At 40.3% G+C, this 19116-nt stretch overlaps 1 protein-coding gene across 9 annotated transcripts in view; it reads left to right on the top strand.

The window, feature by feature from the left end:
- The window catches only part of Dennd1a (DENN domain containing 1A), a 453328-nt gene that overhangs the window by 193706 nt on the left and 240506 nt on the right, over positions 1–19116 (top strand). For all 9 annotated transcript variants that reach the window (XM_048342185.1, XM_048342167.1, XM_048342121.1 and 6 more), the window contains one exon: positions 13467–13536. In XM_048342185.1, coding sequence (XP_048198142.1) covers positions 13467–13536 — 70 coding nt within the window. The remainder of the gene's footprint in view (positions 1–13466; positions 13537–19116) is intronic.

Genomic DNA, 19116 nt, shown 5'->3' with positions numbered 1-19116 from the left:
AAGTAAAAGAGTTCTGATAGAAGCTCATCCTTTCAGGACCTTCCACACCTCTGAGGATTTTGCTCACTATCTTGGCCTTAAAGCCTTTAAGTAAATCTGTTCCAGACCTCTGTTTTTGGTTCCTCATGCAAAGTTGTTTTTCTGATCTTTTAAAAAGGCAAAATGGACCTGGTACCTTGGCTCAATGCCCTCAGAAGGCTGAAATATGAGGAGTCCAGTTCAAAGCCAGCTCCAGGCAGGAAAGTCTGTGAGACTCTTATTTCCAATAAACTACTCAGAAAAGGCCAGAAGTGGTACTGTGGCTCAAGTGGTAGAGCAGTAGTCTTGAGCACAGAGAGGTTCAGGGCCAGAGCCTGAGCTCTGAGTTCAAGCTCCAGGATGGGGGGTGGAGTGGGGAGTGGGAAAGGCAAAATGGAATCTAGGAGGGTGGCTCATGCCTAGCTACTCAGGAGGTTGAGATCTGAGGATCATGGTTAGTAGCCAGCCAGGTCACGAAATTCTATGAGACTCTTATTTTACCATCAGAAAACCAGAAGTAGCACTGTGGCTCAAAGTGGTAGAGTACTAACCTTGAGCACAATAGCTCTGGGACAGTGCCTAGGCTCTAAGTTCAGGCTCTAGGACTAACAACAGTAGAAAAAAGCAAATGGGTCAGATGTTCCCCTCTACTTTGAGGAAAAGCTACCTCTCTAGTTGGGCACAGAAAGCTCCTCACAAGCTGGGCTCTTTGGTCCTCTCTAGTCTCCTCTATACTTAGATGCCTCCTTTTACCCCATTTCCACTCTAAAAATATCACCCAAAGAAATAGCTATCTCTGTCATACTTAATGAAAGTGACTTCTCTTTTATCCAGCTCCTTTTTCTCATGAAGTTGGGTCCCCAGTTGTAATGCCCTTCCTTGGTGTCCCGACAGCTCTTGCTGCTGACTAGGTTGTAGCATCTTCACATTGCATCACTGTTAACCAATTCCCTGTCTCTTCTCCCCAGGCATGTAATATTTCTGGAAGTTAGGTGGCCCTATGCTGTGTTCAGTATTAAGCCAAGCTGTGTAGCACAGAGCTGACAGTTGTGGTTGCCTACTAACTGGTGATATGAGTGGTTCAACTTTGTAGTCAAAAGAGATTCTGACACCCTTTTCTTTTCTTACAAAGAATGGCCTTGGATAAATGATCGTATCTTCATTTCTGAGGTCTACCAGGGTTTACTGAGGCCATTGTAAGGAAGGTTACTGAAAGCTTTCTTATTAACCTGCCCTGCCCAGAACTAAAATTAGGAAAAGCACCATGCAGGGGAAGAGCAGGAGCCCCAATGTGAGCAGTTGTTAAAGAGTACGAATTGTCAGCCTTCTGTCCCTTGGAAGATGATCATCACCCTTATGGAGATGCTGTATGAAGCAAGGAGGTAGGCTTGCATCTCTGTTCCTGCCCAGCACTTCTCCTCACTGCCCACCAGATACCTGGGAGTCAGGGAGCCCGAGGAATCAGATGTGCAAGTTTGTTTAAGAGGGTGTTCCTTTTTTATTTACATAGACGTTAATAAAAAAGTAATTATGTACTTATTGCTGCTGGGGATTGAACTCAGGGCTTCTGCTGAGCTACCTTGCCAGCCAAAAAGTAATGCATATTTATTGTAGAAAAGTTGGAGGATATTATGAAGAATCATTTGCTCATATATACAGCCTTCTTTTAAATCTAAATATAGTATACGTATTTATGTCACCTATCTTTCTAGATATAGACTGATTTTAATGAATTTGTACTATTCCATAATTTTGAAACTTTGTAATTTACTGTAATCTTTCTGTTGTGCTATATTTCCATTGCTTCTAAGCATTTACCATTACAAATAACAGAATACTTCAAAGACAACTTTTAAGGCACTGTACTCAATGCATAAATCATAGAAAACATAGGAAAGAATGTAATGGGAAACAAAAGATTATCTACAATGTTATAACCTAAAAAGAACCAGTATTAATATTTATCTTCTAGTCTTTCTTTAATGTGTGTGATTACATATGATGACAGTGTGGCCAATTTTTGGGTTTTGTTTTTCATTTTTTATTGTCTTCCACATGATTAAAACTATGCTGAAACATGATTTTTCTATTGCTTGAATTTAATAGAATTTGTTAAATTATTACATATTTAGCAGTATATGTTATTAAGAAATAAGTGCAATATATTACCAGAAAGTTTAGCCACAAGATTTAATACAGGTAAAAATAAATTCACATATTTTTCTGCCTATTTAAATTTTTTACTTTTTGTAGTTACTCATTAAAAGACAACTTTCCAGTTCTCTTTCATGAATAAGGTTAAGAATTTATATTTGAGGGGCTGGGAATATGGCCTAGTGGCAAGAGTGCTTGCCTCGTATACATGAAGCCCTAGGTTCGATTTCTCAGCACCACGTATATAGAAAACGTCCAGAAGTGGCGCTGTGGCTCAAGTGGTAGAGTGCTAGCCTTGAGCAAAAAAGAAGCCAGGGACAGTGCTCAGGCCCTGAGTCCAAGCCCCAGGACTGGCAAAAAAAGAAAAAGAAAAAAAAGAAAAGAAAAAAAAAGAAAGAAAAAGAATTTATATTTGAGAAAACTGATTTCTGCTAAGAGTTTTGCTGACTGAGCACCTTTTCCTAAAGTTCAGTATTCAGTGTCTCTTTTTTAAAATATATAAATACAGCCATGCTTTGAGAGGGCTTGATAATATTTTAAATGATATTTTATAACATTGTACACTACTTTTTCTGAGTAAAATAAAATCCATAAGTACAAAGATCATTAGAAAAATTAGGACAGACAGAGCAGTAGGATTTGTATCAAAGTCATGACAGAGAATGACTAACAGCATTTAATGTTCCAGCTCTGATCACCGTGTCCCGGATTCCCAGCTCCTCCAATTGCTGGGACCCGGGCTTCTCTGTGCTTTGAAAGACATGGGAGGAAAGCAGTTTCACAGAGCAGCTGCTGGGTGATTATGGTACAGAGGGAATGGGCACTCTTCCTCACTTCAAGCCAGCCCAGCCTTTGCTTCTCACACTGTCCAAGTTTTGCTCTTAATGTTCCTGTTAGACCATTCCTAACACCATTGTGATTTCTCATACAGATCTAGACTGTGAATTCTGTCCAGTGACTGGCTTATCTTCTGCAGTGAATGAATGGATACTTCCAAATAAATGAGTTTATTCTGTTTTGGCAGCACTTAGAAAACACAATGAAATTTGCAACATATGTGCTGTGCAGCATGTACAGCTGTTGATGCTGTTACCTGAAAGAACTTTTTCAGAAAGGTACCCGCTGGTATATTAGCCACATGGATCTAGATTGTACCCAGACCTATTGGGAGCTTGTGTAACTTGAGGTTATTTATAAGCCTTTCTGTGCTTCATTTTCTTCATTTGTTATCTGGGGACATAGTGACACCTACTTGGAATTACTATGAGTTAATAAATTTATGGGTTTCCTCTCATGTGGTAATTCCTAAATTAATGGAAGTTCACTAATATTTATTCTGTTTGATGTATCATGTGAAGCAAAGCAAAACAAACAACAACAAAAAAAAAAACAGTGCCTGGAACCAAGCTGATCGTGTAGTCATTGGACAGATTAGATCCTCTTCAGGAGAGCTTCTGTGCTATGTCTGATTAGTTTTGTTCAGAGATTTTTTCTTCCCTCAGTCTGGCCCAAGGTGGCTACAAAATTAAGTAGCAATTTCTTCAGAGAATGGTGATCTTGCCATTGAAACAGATTGCTGTTGTTGAGTTAAGCAAGAAGGGTTACTTGGATTGCACAAATTCCTGCTTTACCTTCCCATAGAACCTTCAGTCTCATTTCCAAAAACATTTGGGGAAAAAACCTATTGATGAGAGAGTTGATCCATCACTAAGGTAACTTGAGAGCAGACCAATTTCCTGTCTGTCTTTGTTGCCTACTTTTTAGTTGTAAGGTTCTGCCTTATACCCCAAGGAGGCTTTGAACATCAGCTGTCTGGACCAATCTCTAGCCTTATCACTTATTTTAATGTTCCTTGCACAGGGTCACTCTTGGATGTGGTGCTCTGGGCAATCTCACTTCAGAGTGCTTCCCTTCCTTTATTTAACCTCTGACCTGTGAAAACAAGAGTTAATCAAGAGTTCTGAAGTAGCTAAGAGGAAGGGGAAGTGTTTGGTTACAAATTAAATATGAACAAGTCATAAGTCATAAATCCCCAGTAGTGCTACTAGTAGTGTGTCTCAAGTTGCATGTGGTAAAGTGTTTGAGTTATAAATTCAAGTTCAGAACTCTGACTGCTTGGGGCTAGTTGCTTGGTTCATTTTCTTTTGCTCTCAAATGCTTTGCCTTCTAAACATTACTTTTATTAGAACAGCTGCATTCATATCCTACTTTCTCTCTGTGTGCTTGTCTTTCCTCCTTCCTTTCTTTACCTGCCTGTTTATGTTGATTGGTGTGCTGTTGAGATAGAACTGCTTCCATGAAAGAAGTTAAGCATATGGAAAACGTTGCCAAGGAAAGGCACTGAAGCATAGAGCGTAAATAGGTTTAAGAGACAGCCAGACACTTTTATAGAGAGATTGGAGATTGAATGATATAACGTTCAATCAGGGATCTGGGGGTGGAAATGAACTTAAATGAGTACTGCTTATGGAAACTGATGCCCTGTCTAACCTAGCATTTCTTTCTCACCATAAACATACGTTTATAGCTTTATACTTTAATTAAAAAGAACAGTCTAAGAATCTATGACAGAGGCTATGGTTTTTCTTAAAAAAATAAACATTTAGATAGTAGAGACATTGAGGCTTGACATGAAGCTTTGGAAACAAAAAATTCTCTTTGCCATGTTTCATTAAGACATATTAAATTGAGCTATTTATATCTGTGTTTCCAAATATAATGTGTATACTAATTCGTAAAGCAATAAAAAGCAGACACATGACTAGTGTCCCTGGAGCTGGCAGAGTGAGAAAACACACTGCATCATTGGGAAGCAGCCAGAGTTGGATAGCTCAGAACGCACTTAGCCGAGGGGTTTTAGAAGCCGACTTTCTTTTTTATCAGAGCATTACAGTGAGAACTTGAAAAGAGGAATTTTGTAACCTAATCTCAAGATTAATTGTTGTACCTGCTCACAATATGACACCCAATACTGAATTGTATAGAGCAAGTAAGACTTAGAAATCAAATGAGTGTGCTTTTAGTAGCTGTGTAATCTTAGGAAAGTCACTTCAGTTCTCTGAGCCTTGGTTTTCTCATCTATAAATTGGAGTAGTAATTTATCTCATTTAGTTGTTATAAAGAGTAATATTTCAACGCACCTAGAGCCTAACACTTGATAAAACTCCCTACCTTTCTCATTAGCTTTTACTTCTTACCTCTAAAATGAGAATAATGTCAAACGGTACCTCAATGAGATAATTAACTTGGTTGTTAGCTCCTGAAAGCAGGATAGGACTTCTGTGTCTTTGTTGTTGTTTTATAGCAGAAATACTTGTGGGCTGTGAAAACTTCAGCAAAGCAGGCCTTGTTTAGAACCTCACTAACTCATTACATTATATTATAGTAGTAATTTCATCCATAAGTCAGATGTTCTGAATGAGAAAAACTTTGAGTAGTTTCCTGAACTCTGGAGAGAATGATGAAAGGCCTGTGTGCTCACCCTCTCTGGACTCAATGGAAAATACCAAGAATTACACCGAGCTGTCAGTGCAGGTGCTATTACTCCAAAGATCTCCTGATACCAACACTTTACTGGTGATAACAGAAAAGTGTCCCTGTGCTTTTCTCCGGAGCAATCTCCTTCAATCAGTCTTACTGCCACAGGAAAGATGATGACAAATCCACCCTCTAAAAGCAGCAATTATTGAGTACCCATCAAGAGAGTAAAGAGCCTTGTTTCCAGAATCAAATCCAAATGTATATTTGGGTAGATTTATATAAGCATATGTATGCATGTGTGCTTGTGTGATGCACGTGCATAATGGCAATTAGTATCTCTTATTTAAAAGTTCATTTTCTTGCATAAATGTAATAGTTATTATAGGTTATTAATTATGGACGTAAGTCAGAGATTCTTGAACTTAACTGAATACTATAATAAATTTACAATTTGAGATGAGCAGCCATGAGCAAAGTAGCTCAGATCAGACAACACTGGTTTGATCTCCCAAATAGGGGAGATGTGTTTTCTCTTGATATGGTTCATTTGACTTTTGATATTAATAGTAATGAATGTGACTTTATTAGGCCAGAACAAAGTTAATGTTGTTCCAACCATACTGGTAGGTGCATTCAGATTAGTTTCGCTTTCCAAATAGCCATATGAGGGTAAGTGTTACATCCCCATTTCACAGATGGGGAAGGAGGAAGGAACATGGCTCAGGCCACAGCTAGTAAGTGACACAGCTAATAGCAGTCCCAGGCGGATCTCCTTTAGTTGGTGCAAAGTTGATTAGTAAAGTGTTACTTCCTCTGGGAAGACTTTCTGGAGCCTCTCTGTCCCCTCTGTGACCCTTTTTTGTAGCAATGACCCAGCCCAGCTGCCAGTGTATTCTGCTCACATTGTGCTTCCCCCAAATGCGAAGATACTTGTGTGCCTAGGTGAGTGTGCAGGCCTTCCTAAGTTGTATGATGTTGCAGCTGGAAACATGACATGTTCCTGACACAGGTGGGGGGTTGATCACTCAGTACAGTTTTATGGTAATAAAAAAGACAGGGGTAAGCGTGTAGACTAAGCTCAGCTGTGTTGAGTCTTAATGTAGGCCACACCCTGAACATCCTCATTTTCTGGAAATAAAATGCCTAAACAGGGAACACAAGTACTTGGTAAAGTGGAAGAAACTGGGATTTTTATCTAGAAAAAGTAAATCTAAAACTCCAAAAATAAGCTTATTTCAACGAAATCTAGTTTTTAATTTTGAGAATTCGTTGATTCTTAGGATTCATTGATTCATGAACCAAAAAAAGCATTGTTGGTTTTTTTGGAGGGGGTAGGAGTTGCAATTTCTCTGACTTAATAACCCTTCATGTTTTATTTTCGTGCATAATCATAAAAGGAGTCATTTTTCCCCCCTGAAAGTGTTTGAGGACTTCAGTTTCCCAAAGGCTTCTCTTGTCCTTTGATATTGAAATTATTTTCTTTTGGTTACAGTATGTAACCGTGTTTGTTTTTCTTTTCTTCTTTTTTTTTTTTTTTTTGTTTTGTTTTGCCATTCCTGGGCCTTGGACTCAGGGCCTGAGCACTGTCCCTGGCTTCCTTTTGCTGGAGGCTAGCACTCTGCCACTTGAGCCACAGCGCCACTTCTGGCTGTTTTCCATATATGTGGTACTGGGGAATTGAACCCAGGGCTTCATGTATATGAGGCAAGCTCTCTTGCCACTAGGCCATATTCCCAGCCCCTTGGTTCTTCTTTTATTCCCCTTTGTTGTTTGTTAACGGGGCTAGTACTAGTAGGTCTTCAATTGTTAGTAACGTGGGTGTCCAGCATCTCCAGTGTGGGCTTCATGAACTTCTACTTCCATGACATGGTGGACTGGACTCTGGTTGGTTTTCATTTTTTTTGTAGCTGTTTGAGACAATAACTGTGACAGAGAGCGGAGATGGCATGTTACCCTGGAAAGGCTAAATGAGGACTATTACTGGAAGCAGCCATATTTTACTCCTTTCTTGTTCCCATAGCTATACTTTCTGGCCCACCCCACTTGAGCACAGGATGTGAGGATTTCTATAGAGTGCTAGAGTTCTGACTCAGAAACCAGGACCCAAAGAGAGTATCCCACCACTAAGATCAGCAGGAGTGATAAACAGGGAAAGAGATCAGACACCAAATTGGGTGTCTCCTACGTACATTTGGTATATATAAGTTGTTGGTTTGCATCTTTTTATAGAAAAGATTGAGTCTTTGAGAGATGCTTTCTTTTTTTTTTTTTTTTTTGGCCAGTCCTGGGCCTTGGACTCAGGGCCTGAGCACTGTCCCTGGCTTCTTCCCGCTCAAGGCTAGCACTCTGCCACTTGAGCCACAGCGCCGCTTCTGGCCGTTTTCTGTATATGTGGTGCTGGGGAATCGAACCTAGGGCCTCGTGTATCCGAGGCAGGCACTCTTGCCACTAGGCTATATCCCCAGCCCGAGAGATGCTTTCTTGAAATGAGGTGCTACAGCCACCACCACCACCTAGAGTTACTAGACTCGAGTTTGTCTTCCTCTCAGCATTTACCATGCCACTCTGCTTTAAAAAATTTGTAGGTGAGTATGATGGTTCATGCCTGTAATCTTAGCTATTCGAAAGGCTGAGGTTGGAAGAATTCCAGTTTCAGGCCAGCCTGTGAGAAGAAAAAAAACAAAAAAGTTTGCAAGACCCATCTGAAAGCTGGATGTGGTGGTTCATGCCTGTCATTCTAGCTATGGTGAGAAATGTTAATAGAGGGAATCACAGTTTAGTCTGGCTTGGAATAAAAGTAGGACTCTCAAAAATAAGCAGAGCAGAAAGGGCTAGAGGCATGGCTGGTTCAAACTTGTGACTAGCAAGCACAAGGCCCAAGTTTATCCTAGTACTGCCCACCCAAAGCAAAAAATAAGAGCATTCTTTTATATAAAAACATCACAATCATAAAAATCAGGAGAACAAGTATTGTGATCCCACATTCTTACATAATATTGGTCTTCTGCCTCTTCAGTAACCCTCAGCCCTATCCAGTTCCTCAGTGCTTCTTTCTTTACAAACAGGGCCAGTTGTTTTGTAGATGCTGCTCAGCTTCAGCTTATCCAATGTTCCCTCAGGACGAGCTTCTCCCTTAACAACTGTGATGGAAGTGATGCTGTTTTCTTCCTCGACACCTTCTCCACTCTCATTCCACTCTCGCACCAGCTCAGTTTCTTGTTAGTTGATTAAGTAGCATCCTGAGGCTTCTCTCTTGTTTTTCCCTTTGTGGTTAATGAATAGATAGTGAAGAAATACTTTGGGACTCTGTCAGTTACTCTATCCCCCTTGCCAAATGTTCAATTTATTTATTAATATCAGCATGGACTCTTGGCTTCCTATGTTAGTGTAATCTCTTGTCATTATTTACTTTGATGCTCAAATTCTCATAGATTTTTGTCAGTGGGAACTCCTTCTGACTGGCTTTTGTGTCCTGTTGATATGTCCTGACTATTGGTTAAGCACTGCTTGTTTCCTTTTTCCCTCCTTAGCAAGATCTATTTCCCTACTCCAGCCTGGGAAGATGACAGTTCTTTCTTTTTTCTTCACATATTTTTATTGTTATTATGCTGTACAGAGGTGATAGACAGGTGATATACTGAGGGGTTATAGTTATGTAAGTTGGATAAAAAGTACATTTCTTTTTGGACAATGTCACCCCTTCCCTCACTCACTCCCAGTTTTTCCCTCTCATCTCCCCCCACAAGTTGTATAGTTCATTTTCAACATAGTGTCTAGTGAGCACCTCTGCTACATCTTTGTCCCACTATTTCTATGCCCCACCTTACCCTCCCAAGCAAGGACAAACAATTAAGACAAAAAGAAAAGAAAACAAAAACATCAATACAGAAAAAAAATCTCTTGTTTGCATTTCCTGGAGTTCATGTCAATAATTGTTATTTTATATGATCAAATGCACATAGGTATTGTGCCTTTGTGTTCTTCTCCTAAGAATACCCTCCTTTGATATCACTTTGTGTGAATGCCTAGAGACCTCTATAATTTACCATGTCCCAGTGTTGGTTGGTTTGTTTTACCATCCAGTGTATTTACTTGTAGATTTATAGGCATATTCTAGTTACCACAAATGAGGGAAGCCATGCAACATATGTTTCCCTGGGTCTGGCTTAGTTCTTCAAAAATCTGGTTCCCTTTAATGGAGAATGGAAAAACCAAGATCTGACACTTATATACATATATATGTATGATCTATATGTACAACTGGTATTTGTATTTGTTTCTTTTATCTATTCTTGTCTACCTGCCTGTTTACTCAGCAACATGATTTCACAGTTACACTGAATTCCAGTTTGATGCCATGGGATTCATTCTTGTTTTCTCTCTTCATATTTATCATTTGCATCTCTGATTATTAAGATTCTTAGTTCCCTCTGTATATTTACTTGCTTAATCAGTCTTGATCATTCCATTTATAACCAGTTTCCTCTTCTGCAGTTCTCTTTCCACATAGCTCTTTTCCTCAAACTCTGTTTGGACTAACACCAGAACAGGGTTAGCTGTGTGTACCTCTCCTATCATGGACATCTTTTTCAATTAATTGGACACTTCCCTGATCACCTTTCATGAACACTCTCCTCCCAGCAAGCTCTACTATCACCTACTGAACAGCCTTCTTGATGCCCCATTTGATCTTTTGGGAGTGTTAATATCATTGCTAGTCACAAACTCTGTATTCCACATACATGCTCTCCCCAACATGAACTTTCTCCTTGCCTCTCCTGAGTCCTGACACTCCAAGCCAAGCTACTCCCTGTGTTGATCATCCCTTTAATCCTGATTGATCTCAGGCTTTTCTTTGCTAAGAAATTCTACTCCTTCTGGTGCTCCAAACTATTGTGCCAGATCAGCACTCAGCAGGGCACCCACTCAGACTCCAACCCTGTGCTAAGTTGGGCCTCTCAGAGGATTGCCTTCTCTCTCACTACTGACGACCATTTTCCCAAGTAACCTCTTCCTTAACAGTTTCAGCCACCCCAGTTATGCCCCTTCCCACCCCCGTCGCCCACATGCATCTATTTTGCTCAGGCTCAGACGTTACACTGAACTGCTAAGAAGAAAAATGAAAGAACTTTTTAAATTTTTCATGGCTTTTCTATTTAAATACTTCTGACGTTGAAGTATAACTCATTCCTATAGGTATTTAACATATTCCAGATTAGTCATATAAATATACGTGCCCTAGTTGGATGATTATTCTGACCATAAGTACAGTGGCCCTGGTATCGAGCCTGCCATACAGATGGTCCCTTGGGCTCAGAACATGAATGGTTGCGTGAGAGTGGTAAGTGCTGCAGGACCAATAGATTTGGGCCCTGTAGGTGGCCAGGGAGGAGCAGTGTAATGGAATGTTTGTTTCCTGTCTCTAGACTGGGAAGTATTGTTTACTCACTGATGACAGACACACACAAAATGGAATGGAGACTCCATGTCCTCACCTGCAGGCGTGGTGCCAGCACTAATGAAGCAGGACCGGAAACGCCAGTGGACACAGCTCAGCTGTGAACCCTGGCCTCCCAACTGGGGAAGTCGGGGCCCTTTGAAGAAGAAGACAGCTGGGGTTCCGTTTCAAAACTTTAACACTGTCATGGCTAGATATTCATCTGTCAGTGCACAGGGGACCACATGTGGGGAACAGTTGTGTCCAGTAAGGATAAAGGGAGAAATAAATCACTGTTTCCCAAGGTAACTACAATGCTGCTCTCTCCCCCACAAACAAACAACAACAAAAAAAGGATTTGGTAAGACAGATATTAAGGAGAAGGAGTGGGTCTGACCTGTGGTCCCTGCCATGTTGCCTTCCTTCAGCTCACAGAGGTGAGAGAATGCCAAAGCTGGCCTTTCAAGCCCAGATTATGTGGGTCTGGGTCAGTTGAACCTATTTCTTCAAAGCTATTTCAGTATAGACCTGTGTGTCCCCCACCCCCTCCCTCCAGTCTGAAACAAGCTGAGCTTTGCTTTCCTCTGCTCCAAGCCAATAATTCCTCTACTTCCCCTTTTTATTCCTCCTGACTTCCAATTGCTGGATTTAATTAGTGGTATTTTTTCCTTCGGGAAGAGAAGTACTTGTAATCCTTGCTTGAATTTGTTTACTAAGAGTCCTCTAATCTGTGCAGGACTTTTCTTCTGAGAGGATTTCTTGATCTACTCTAATGGCTTTTAGCGCACTGAGGTTTATTAGCAGAAGAGGAAGGGAGCATGTTATCTCCTGCCTAATCCCTCTTGAATGTTTACATTGTTCTGCCAGAGTCAGTACTGGGGAGAGTAAGAGCAGCCATCTACTTCAGAATAGTCCATATGCAGCTGCCAGAGCTGATAGAAACATATTAACTTAAGTGATAATACTGTCACAGAAGTGAAAAGTTAAGTTGCTTATCAGTGTATTTTGATAAACTACTTAAATTTTACAGTAGCATGTGCTGGCTTCAGACAGACATCACTGATAGGAGTTTGTGCACTTTATCTGTCCTCTCTATTGCCTTGCACTTCATTTATTAGCCTCAGCTGCCCAGCAGTAATCTGTACAGGGTGCTGATCCCCCTCTCAGGCAGCATGTCACATCTGTGCTCTGCCTCGGGTCCAGTCCTATCAGTAACGACGCCGTTCACTCAGCAGGGCAGACATGAGCAGACACAGCAAGCACTTGGTATGACACTTCTCAGATGTCTTAAGAAAAGCTTTGGAAAAATTCCTTATAGAGAACAGAACCATTTAAAGCAAGTGGCAAAACCTCTTGAATGGGGATACCTTTCAACAAGTTTTCCTTAAGTATTAAGGACTCTTTGCCATTTGCTTGTATTTGTCCAATAAATGCTGAACGCTGACTGTGCACTAGGCTCCCTTTATGGCAGTGTTCCTTCCTCTCTGTGCCAGGTCTGTTGAGGAGACAGGTACACCTTGAGTGCTGCATTGTGTGGGAAATGTTATAGAAGTAGGCATGTGACCAGGGCAGCACAGAAAAGAGGAAAAAAGGCACATGAGACAGAGACAGGTATAAAGGGCCGTTAGGGAGATAAGCAGAAAATATACAGGTCAGTGGGCAAAAAAGGCTGAGATGTACTAGCTCAGCAGACTTGGAGATAACTGGATGTTCCCATGGTGAATATGCCGTGAGAGGGAGGTGGTCAAGGATTTATAAACTACCTTAACAAGTGTGGACAGCTGGATCCTGTAGTAATGAGACACCAGATTTGCATTCTAGAAAGACAATTCCATGAATCACAAGAAGGGTAGACTTTAGGCCATCATGGGTATTGAAGGGAGCAATGGTCAAGACTTGCTCGAGGCAGTGAGATGGACAATTGAACCTTCATCTTGCAGTTGGCATCAAGTTGCTATGTTGAAGGCTGTAAAATGCAGGTTCCAGCACTGATGTGCTCTGTGTGGCTACATGTTCCCAATTGTGAGAAATTGAAGTGATGCTTTCCTGAGAACCATGGGGGTTACTAGGAGTTAGTGCCTGATTGCAGATTCTGCTCTGAAGTTCTTCTCTGTGAACCTGGTCTAGTCTGGAGTGTGGGAATAATTCATGAGGGATATTAAATCCTCTGCCTCACATAAGACACTTTTTTAAAATCCCAGAAATAATTAGCATTTCACCTGTCTGAGCTTCCAACACAATCTATGACAAGAGTCTTAGAATGTAGAGAAAAACTGAAATATATCAGTGTTGAAGTAGGTCGTGGTTCGTATTTTTTTTGTGGTTCGTATTTTTAACCTTTACACTAATATTTTATGTTTCTTTTTCTCCCCCCCAGCTATCTCCCCTGGTTCGAGGTGTTTTACAAATTACTTAACATCCTGGCAGATTATACGACAAAAAGACAGGTATTTGCGTTTTCTGGTTTTAACAAGTAAACTTTAATTTTTATGATTGAAAAATAATGCATGTCTTATTTCTCACTAAAATATTCATAGAAAGGTTAAGAAATTCAGAAAATACTGGGAAGGAAATCTCGACTAATCTAATCTGCCCCATCTTTTTTCTTAAAATAAATATTGCTAGCATTTTGGGTTGCTTTCTTACTAATTCTTTTTATGTTTGAATTAAATATATATATGTATATATATATATAGCTGGCACCAGTGTCTCATACCTTTAATCCTAGCCAGCTCAGGCAGAAAAGTCCATGAGACTGTATTTCCAGTTAACCACCAGAATCTGTGGTTCAAAGTGACTCAAAATGGTAGAGCACTTGCCTTGAGCAAAAAAAGCTCAGGGACAGCATCCAGGCACTGAGTTCAAGCCCCACAACTGACAAACAAAAGAAAGATAGAAAGAAAGAAACAAAGAAAGAAAGGAAGGAAGAAAGGAAGGAAGGAAGGAAGGAAGGAAGGAAGGAAGGAAGGAAGGAAGGAAGGAAGGAGGGAGGGAGGGAGGGAGGGGAAGGGAGGGAGAGAAAGGAAGGGAGGAAGGGAGGGAGGGAGGGAATAATATATAAAACTTTTACAGAGCTATAATCATACTATTAATTCTAATATTGTCTAATATTACCAAGCAATCCTAAAAGTTCATGGCATGCATTGACTTACAATTTAGCTGAGGCACAAATTTGAATTGTTCATGTTATGCTGTAAGTCTGAGGTTTGCAAGTAACACCCTTGACTAGAAAGTTAAGTGTGTTACTGCCTACTGGCCCAGTTCCCATTTTGAGAACACATTGTGGTGCTTTTACAATATTGGTAAGGATCTGAAAATTACTGCTTCACATGTAACTTGCTGTACTTTTAGGAGATATGGTGTGCTAAGTTCTCTTTCATGGATGTCTTAAGATTAATGTGATCTGTATTTAGACTTGCATCCCATGTGTTCAATACCATTGTAACAGAATCATTTCTCTACACTATTGAAGATACTGTAAAGCCAGGTGCTAGTGGCTAATGACTGAGGTAGGTAATCCTACCTACTCAGGAGGCTGAGATGTGATGATTGTGTTTGAAGCTGAATGAAAGTCTCTGCAACTCTTATCTTCAATTAAGCAAAAAAAAAGTGATTTTTTTTTAGAGCTGTGGCTCAGGTGGTAGAGTGCTAGCCTTGTGCAGAAAAGCTCAGGGACAGTGCCCATGCCCTGAGTTCAAGCTCCATGGCCAGCACAAAAAATTAAATAAGTGAATTAATTACTGTAATGCATAGCAATATAATAATTATAATTTGTACCTTGATGTGCTTGGGTTACAAATACTGTTACCAGTATTATCTGCTGAATTTACTAAGTTAAAAAATCTTGCTTTAATTTTACTTGCTTGATTATTAACTAGTTGACATCCATGTAACTACTTTTTAAAATAAATTGCTTGTTTTAAAAATTATTACACACTATTGAACAAAAATTCCCATCAGTTGTTTTTAAATAAAATATTAGTTCTGAGAACCATTTCATAGAAAATAATTATAGTTTAGGAGGAGGTAACAAGTTGGATAAGGAGTGTACTTGCTGCCTTACATATGAAACTGTAACCCCTCTGCACTTCACTTTTACAATAAAGAAAAAAAAAAGAAAGAAAATAATTATAGTTTAATGTTATTGGGTTAAGGGAAATAGAAGCTTCTTTTTTTTTTTTTTTGGCCAGTCCTGGGGCTTGAGACTCAGGGCCTAAGCACTGTTCCTGGCTTCTTGTTTTGTTCAAGGCTAGCACTGTACCCCTTGAGTGACAGCTCCACTTCTAGCTTTTTCTATCCATGTGTGAGGTGCTGAGGAATCTAACCAAGGGCTTCATGCATGCTAGGCAAGCACTCTATTGCTAAGCCACATTCCCAGCCCCAACAAAAGCTATATTTCCTTTTTTTCTTTCCCCTTAAGATTCATACAGTGTAGGCTCCAAGAAGTCCAGCAGTAGAGAAAGCTTTGTTACTCAGTTTCTTCCGTCTTACTTAATTCCTTGGCAAACATTTTGACATAGCTGAGTTTGCTAGAACACATTTTAGGAAATTCTGTTTCAGAGACAAAGTAGAAATTGTGTATATAAATAAATAAATCTTCTTTCAATGGATTTTTTTTTACTGATAGACATTCCAGAGGTCATGTGAAAGGAAAGAATAACTAATAAAAATGGCTCTCTCCAGCACTATACTCACTTTTCAAAAAGCTTAGGCATCAGGAAATCTGCCATAAAAGTTGTTGGAATCTGTTTCCAACAACTTGTTATTGGAGCCCAGGACTCTGTATTAACTGTCTTCTGATTAAAGAAATAGGTCAAGAGAAGGCCAGATTGTGACTCTGTAAAATGGTGCATCTCTTCTTTGGATCATTGCCCCAGCAATACCTCTTTCATTGTGTGCTAGAGACTGCGATCAGGAATATAGCTTAGTTGGTTAGAACCTATTCCTTCTGAACCATTGACTCTTTGTACTTACTTTCTTCTCATTAAAGGAATTATAACATCAACAGTAGGAAGTCTGACTTAAACTGGCTTGTTGGCAAGTTGTTTTGGTCACCAGCATAGGACAGCAGAGGCTCCAAACATAATCCTGCCCCCTAAAAAGAACCAAACAAAACAAAAAGACCAAAAAATGCCCCCAAACAAAACAAAACCAAAAGCTTTCTCTCATCTAAGTCATTGGAAAGGTTGGGCAAGGCCAACTTCTCTTTGGGGGCTATACATGTATAACCACGACAGTTCAGCAAAGGGCATTGAAGCCTAAAGAGTGGGACTGTTTTACTCCTGCTCCAGCCTTTTTATGAGCATGGCAGGCATCTATTTAAGAGGGATGTCAGGGTGAGGAGGGTTTCTAAGCTGGGCAGCACCTTACTCATGGTACAAGTATGAAGAAGATGAGAACTTACACATGGGAGAGTGCAGGTAGTGACTATCAAGGACTGTCAGAACTCGGGTGGCATCTGGAGAGATCCAGAAGGCTAAGAAGGCAGCAGCAGCGGCCTTGAGCTGGGTTGCTAGGACCTGGGAGGAAGGCATGTGAGGGGTGGACAGTGGAGGCCCAGTATTCTATGTCAGTGTCAAGGAAGGCAAGATGGACATCCGGGTGGGAAGAAGACAGGCAGCAATAGACAAAGGTTTTATACAAAAATAAGTAACAGTTTTCACTTTGTAAAATATAATCACAGAGACATAAAGGGAAGAAACTAAATGAGTCCTGTGTTGTATTAGAATTTGAGCCATCAGTGTGAACCCAAGGTTTTTTAGTATGTGAAGATACAGAGAAATAGAGATGTTAAGAGTTGATTTTGGATTAGTATGTGCATAATATATTCCCTGGTTCTGTCCACTAAGAAGGCTTGGCATCAACAATCCTAAGAACCAGTAAACACTCTTAGTATCCAGATTTTAGTTTCTAAATGCCAATCTCCATGAAGAGGAATCCATACTACTTGTGGAAATACCTGATTCCAGGATTGATCAGAAAATATATAAGACGAACCTAAGATATTTTGGTGCCCAAAATTGAGGAAATGTTTAAAGTATGATAGGAACATATCAGAAAGTCACAGACATGATATTGAAATGCCAAGAGGCTCCCACTGGTGTTCCCTGCGAGCATCAAGATAAATAATGATAGCAGTATCATATCCCACTGGATAAACTGGAAACTATATCCATAGTAATTTAAGTAAGTGAATGAATAAACTGAAAGTTTGAATGGTATGTTTACTTAAAGTCTCCCTCTAGGGGTGGGGAACGTGACTAAGTGGTAAGAGTGCTTGCCTAGCATGCATGAAGCCCTAGGTTCAATTCCTCAGTATCACATAAACAGAAAAAGCTGGAAGTAGTGCTATGGCTGAAGTGGTAGGGTGCTAGCCTTGAACAAGAAGTTCAAGGACAGTGCCCAGGCTCTGAGTTCAAGACCCAGGACTGTCAAAAAGGAAAAGAGAAAGGGAAAAAAAAGTCTCTATAGAATAATTCCCCCCCCCCCCCCCGATTCTGGGGCTTGACCTCTGGGGCCTGGGCACTCTCCTGGAGCTTCTTTGCTCAAGGCTAGCACTCTACCACTTAAGCGACAGTGCTACTTCCAGCATTGCCTGAGTACTTTATTGGAGATGAGATGGATTTTCCTGCCTGGGCTGACGGGCTGATTTCCAACCATGATCCTCAGATCTCAGCCTCCTGAGTAGTTAGGATTACAGGCATAAGCCACCAGTGCCTGGCTGTGACATTATTTTCTTTTTTAAAATATTTAATTTAAAAGTATTTTGGCCAAGCACTGGTGGCTCATGCCTGTAATTCTATAAACTCAGGAGGCTGAGATCTGAGGATCGCAGTTCAAGGCCAACCCTGGCAGGAAAGTCCATGAAAATCTTATCCCCAGTTAACCACCGGAAAACCAGAAGTGGCACTGTGATTCAAGTGGTAAGAGTGCTAGCCTTGAGCTGAAGAGTACAGGGACAGCACCCAGGTCCAGAGTTCAAGCCCCACAACCAACAAAAGAAAAAAGGAAAAGAATGTCACAATATTGACATCAGATCAATTATTCAAGTGATGAAAGCTAACATTTTCAACAAACAAACATGGAAATTTTTATCATGAGGAAACAAAACAGTTGAGAATCCGTCTACAAAATGAGGTAGTCTCATTGTGAAAGTCATACAGATTTAAGAAAGACGGAGGAGCTGCTGTTCCATTTGGAAAAAGACTATAAAGAGTCATCACTACTAAAGGCAGGCAGCAAGTGATTGTGAGCTAGATTGAGTGCTATAAGTACATCAGTAACACAGTTGGCAAAATGTGATGGGCTGTAAGGATTAGATGGAAATATTGAACCAAGTTTAATTTCCTGTTGTATGGGAGAAAGTCCTTATTTGTATCTACAGATGATGGTCATGCTATCAAGAAACTTGAAGTATTAGTTCCTGTTTGTTTGTGTGTGTGTTGTTCCTTCAACTCTGGTAAATTTGAGACTGTTTCAAAGCAAAATGAAAACATACTGTAGTTTAGAACAGTTGCTTAATCCTGTAATCCAAACGAGGTATGAAGACAGTAGGAGAGGAGGCAGGTGTTCATTCAAGACCAGCCTAGACGAAAAGTAGTTCTTGAGACTTTATCTCAAGCAGTGGATGGGCACAGTGGTGCACACCTGTTACCCAAGAACAGGGAAGCACAGTAGCTACGTCAAATGGCATATATGTCTGTCATCCACAGTAACCAGAGGAAGCACAAGTAAGATGATTGCAGCCTAGGAGAGCCCAGTATAAATAACCAATGCAAAAGGGGGCTAGAGATTTGGCTCAAGTGGTAGAACACCTACCTGCCTAGCAAGTACTATGCCCTGAGTTCAATCCCTAGTACCCACAAACAAAAATGAGGAAAAATGCAACTATGCATACACAGCACATATCATGTATTCTCTGTGAGAAATTGGTTGTGAGAGTTAAGATTGAAGCTAGCCTATAGTCAGGTCTCCTCTTCTTTTTCCTTTCAAATTCACTGCCAAAGTCAGAAGATGGTGAGCTCAGA

The sequence above is a fragment of the Perognathus longimembris genome, chromosome 1 (genome assembly GCF_023159225.1).
Source record: "Perognathus longimembris pacificus isolate PPM17 chromosome 1, ASM2315922v1, whole genome shotgun sequence".
NCBI classification, from domain to species: Eukaryota; Metazoa; Chordata; class Mammalia; order Rodentia; family Heteromyidae; genus Perognathus; species Perognathus longimembris.
This window is presented reverse-complemented; position numbering and strand designations above follow the sequence as displayed.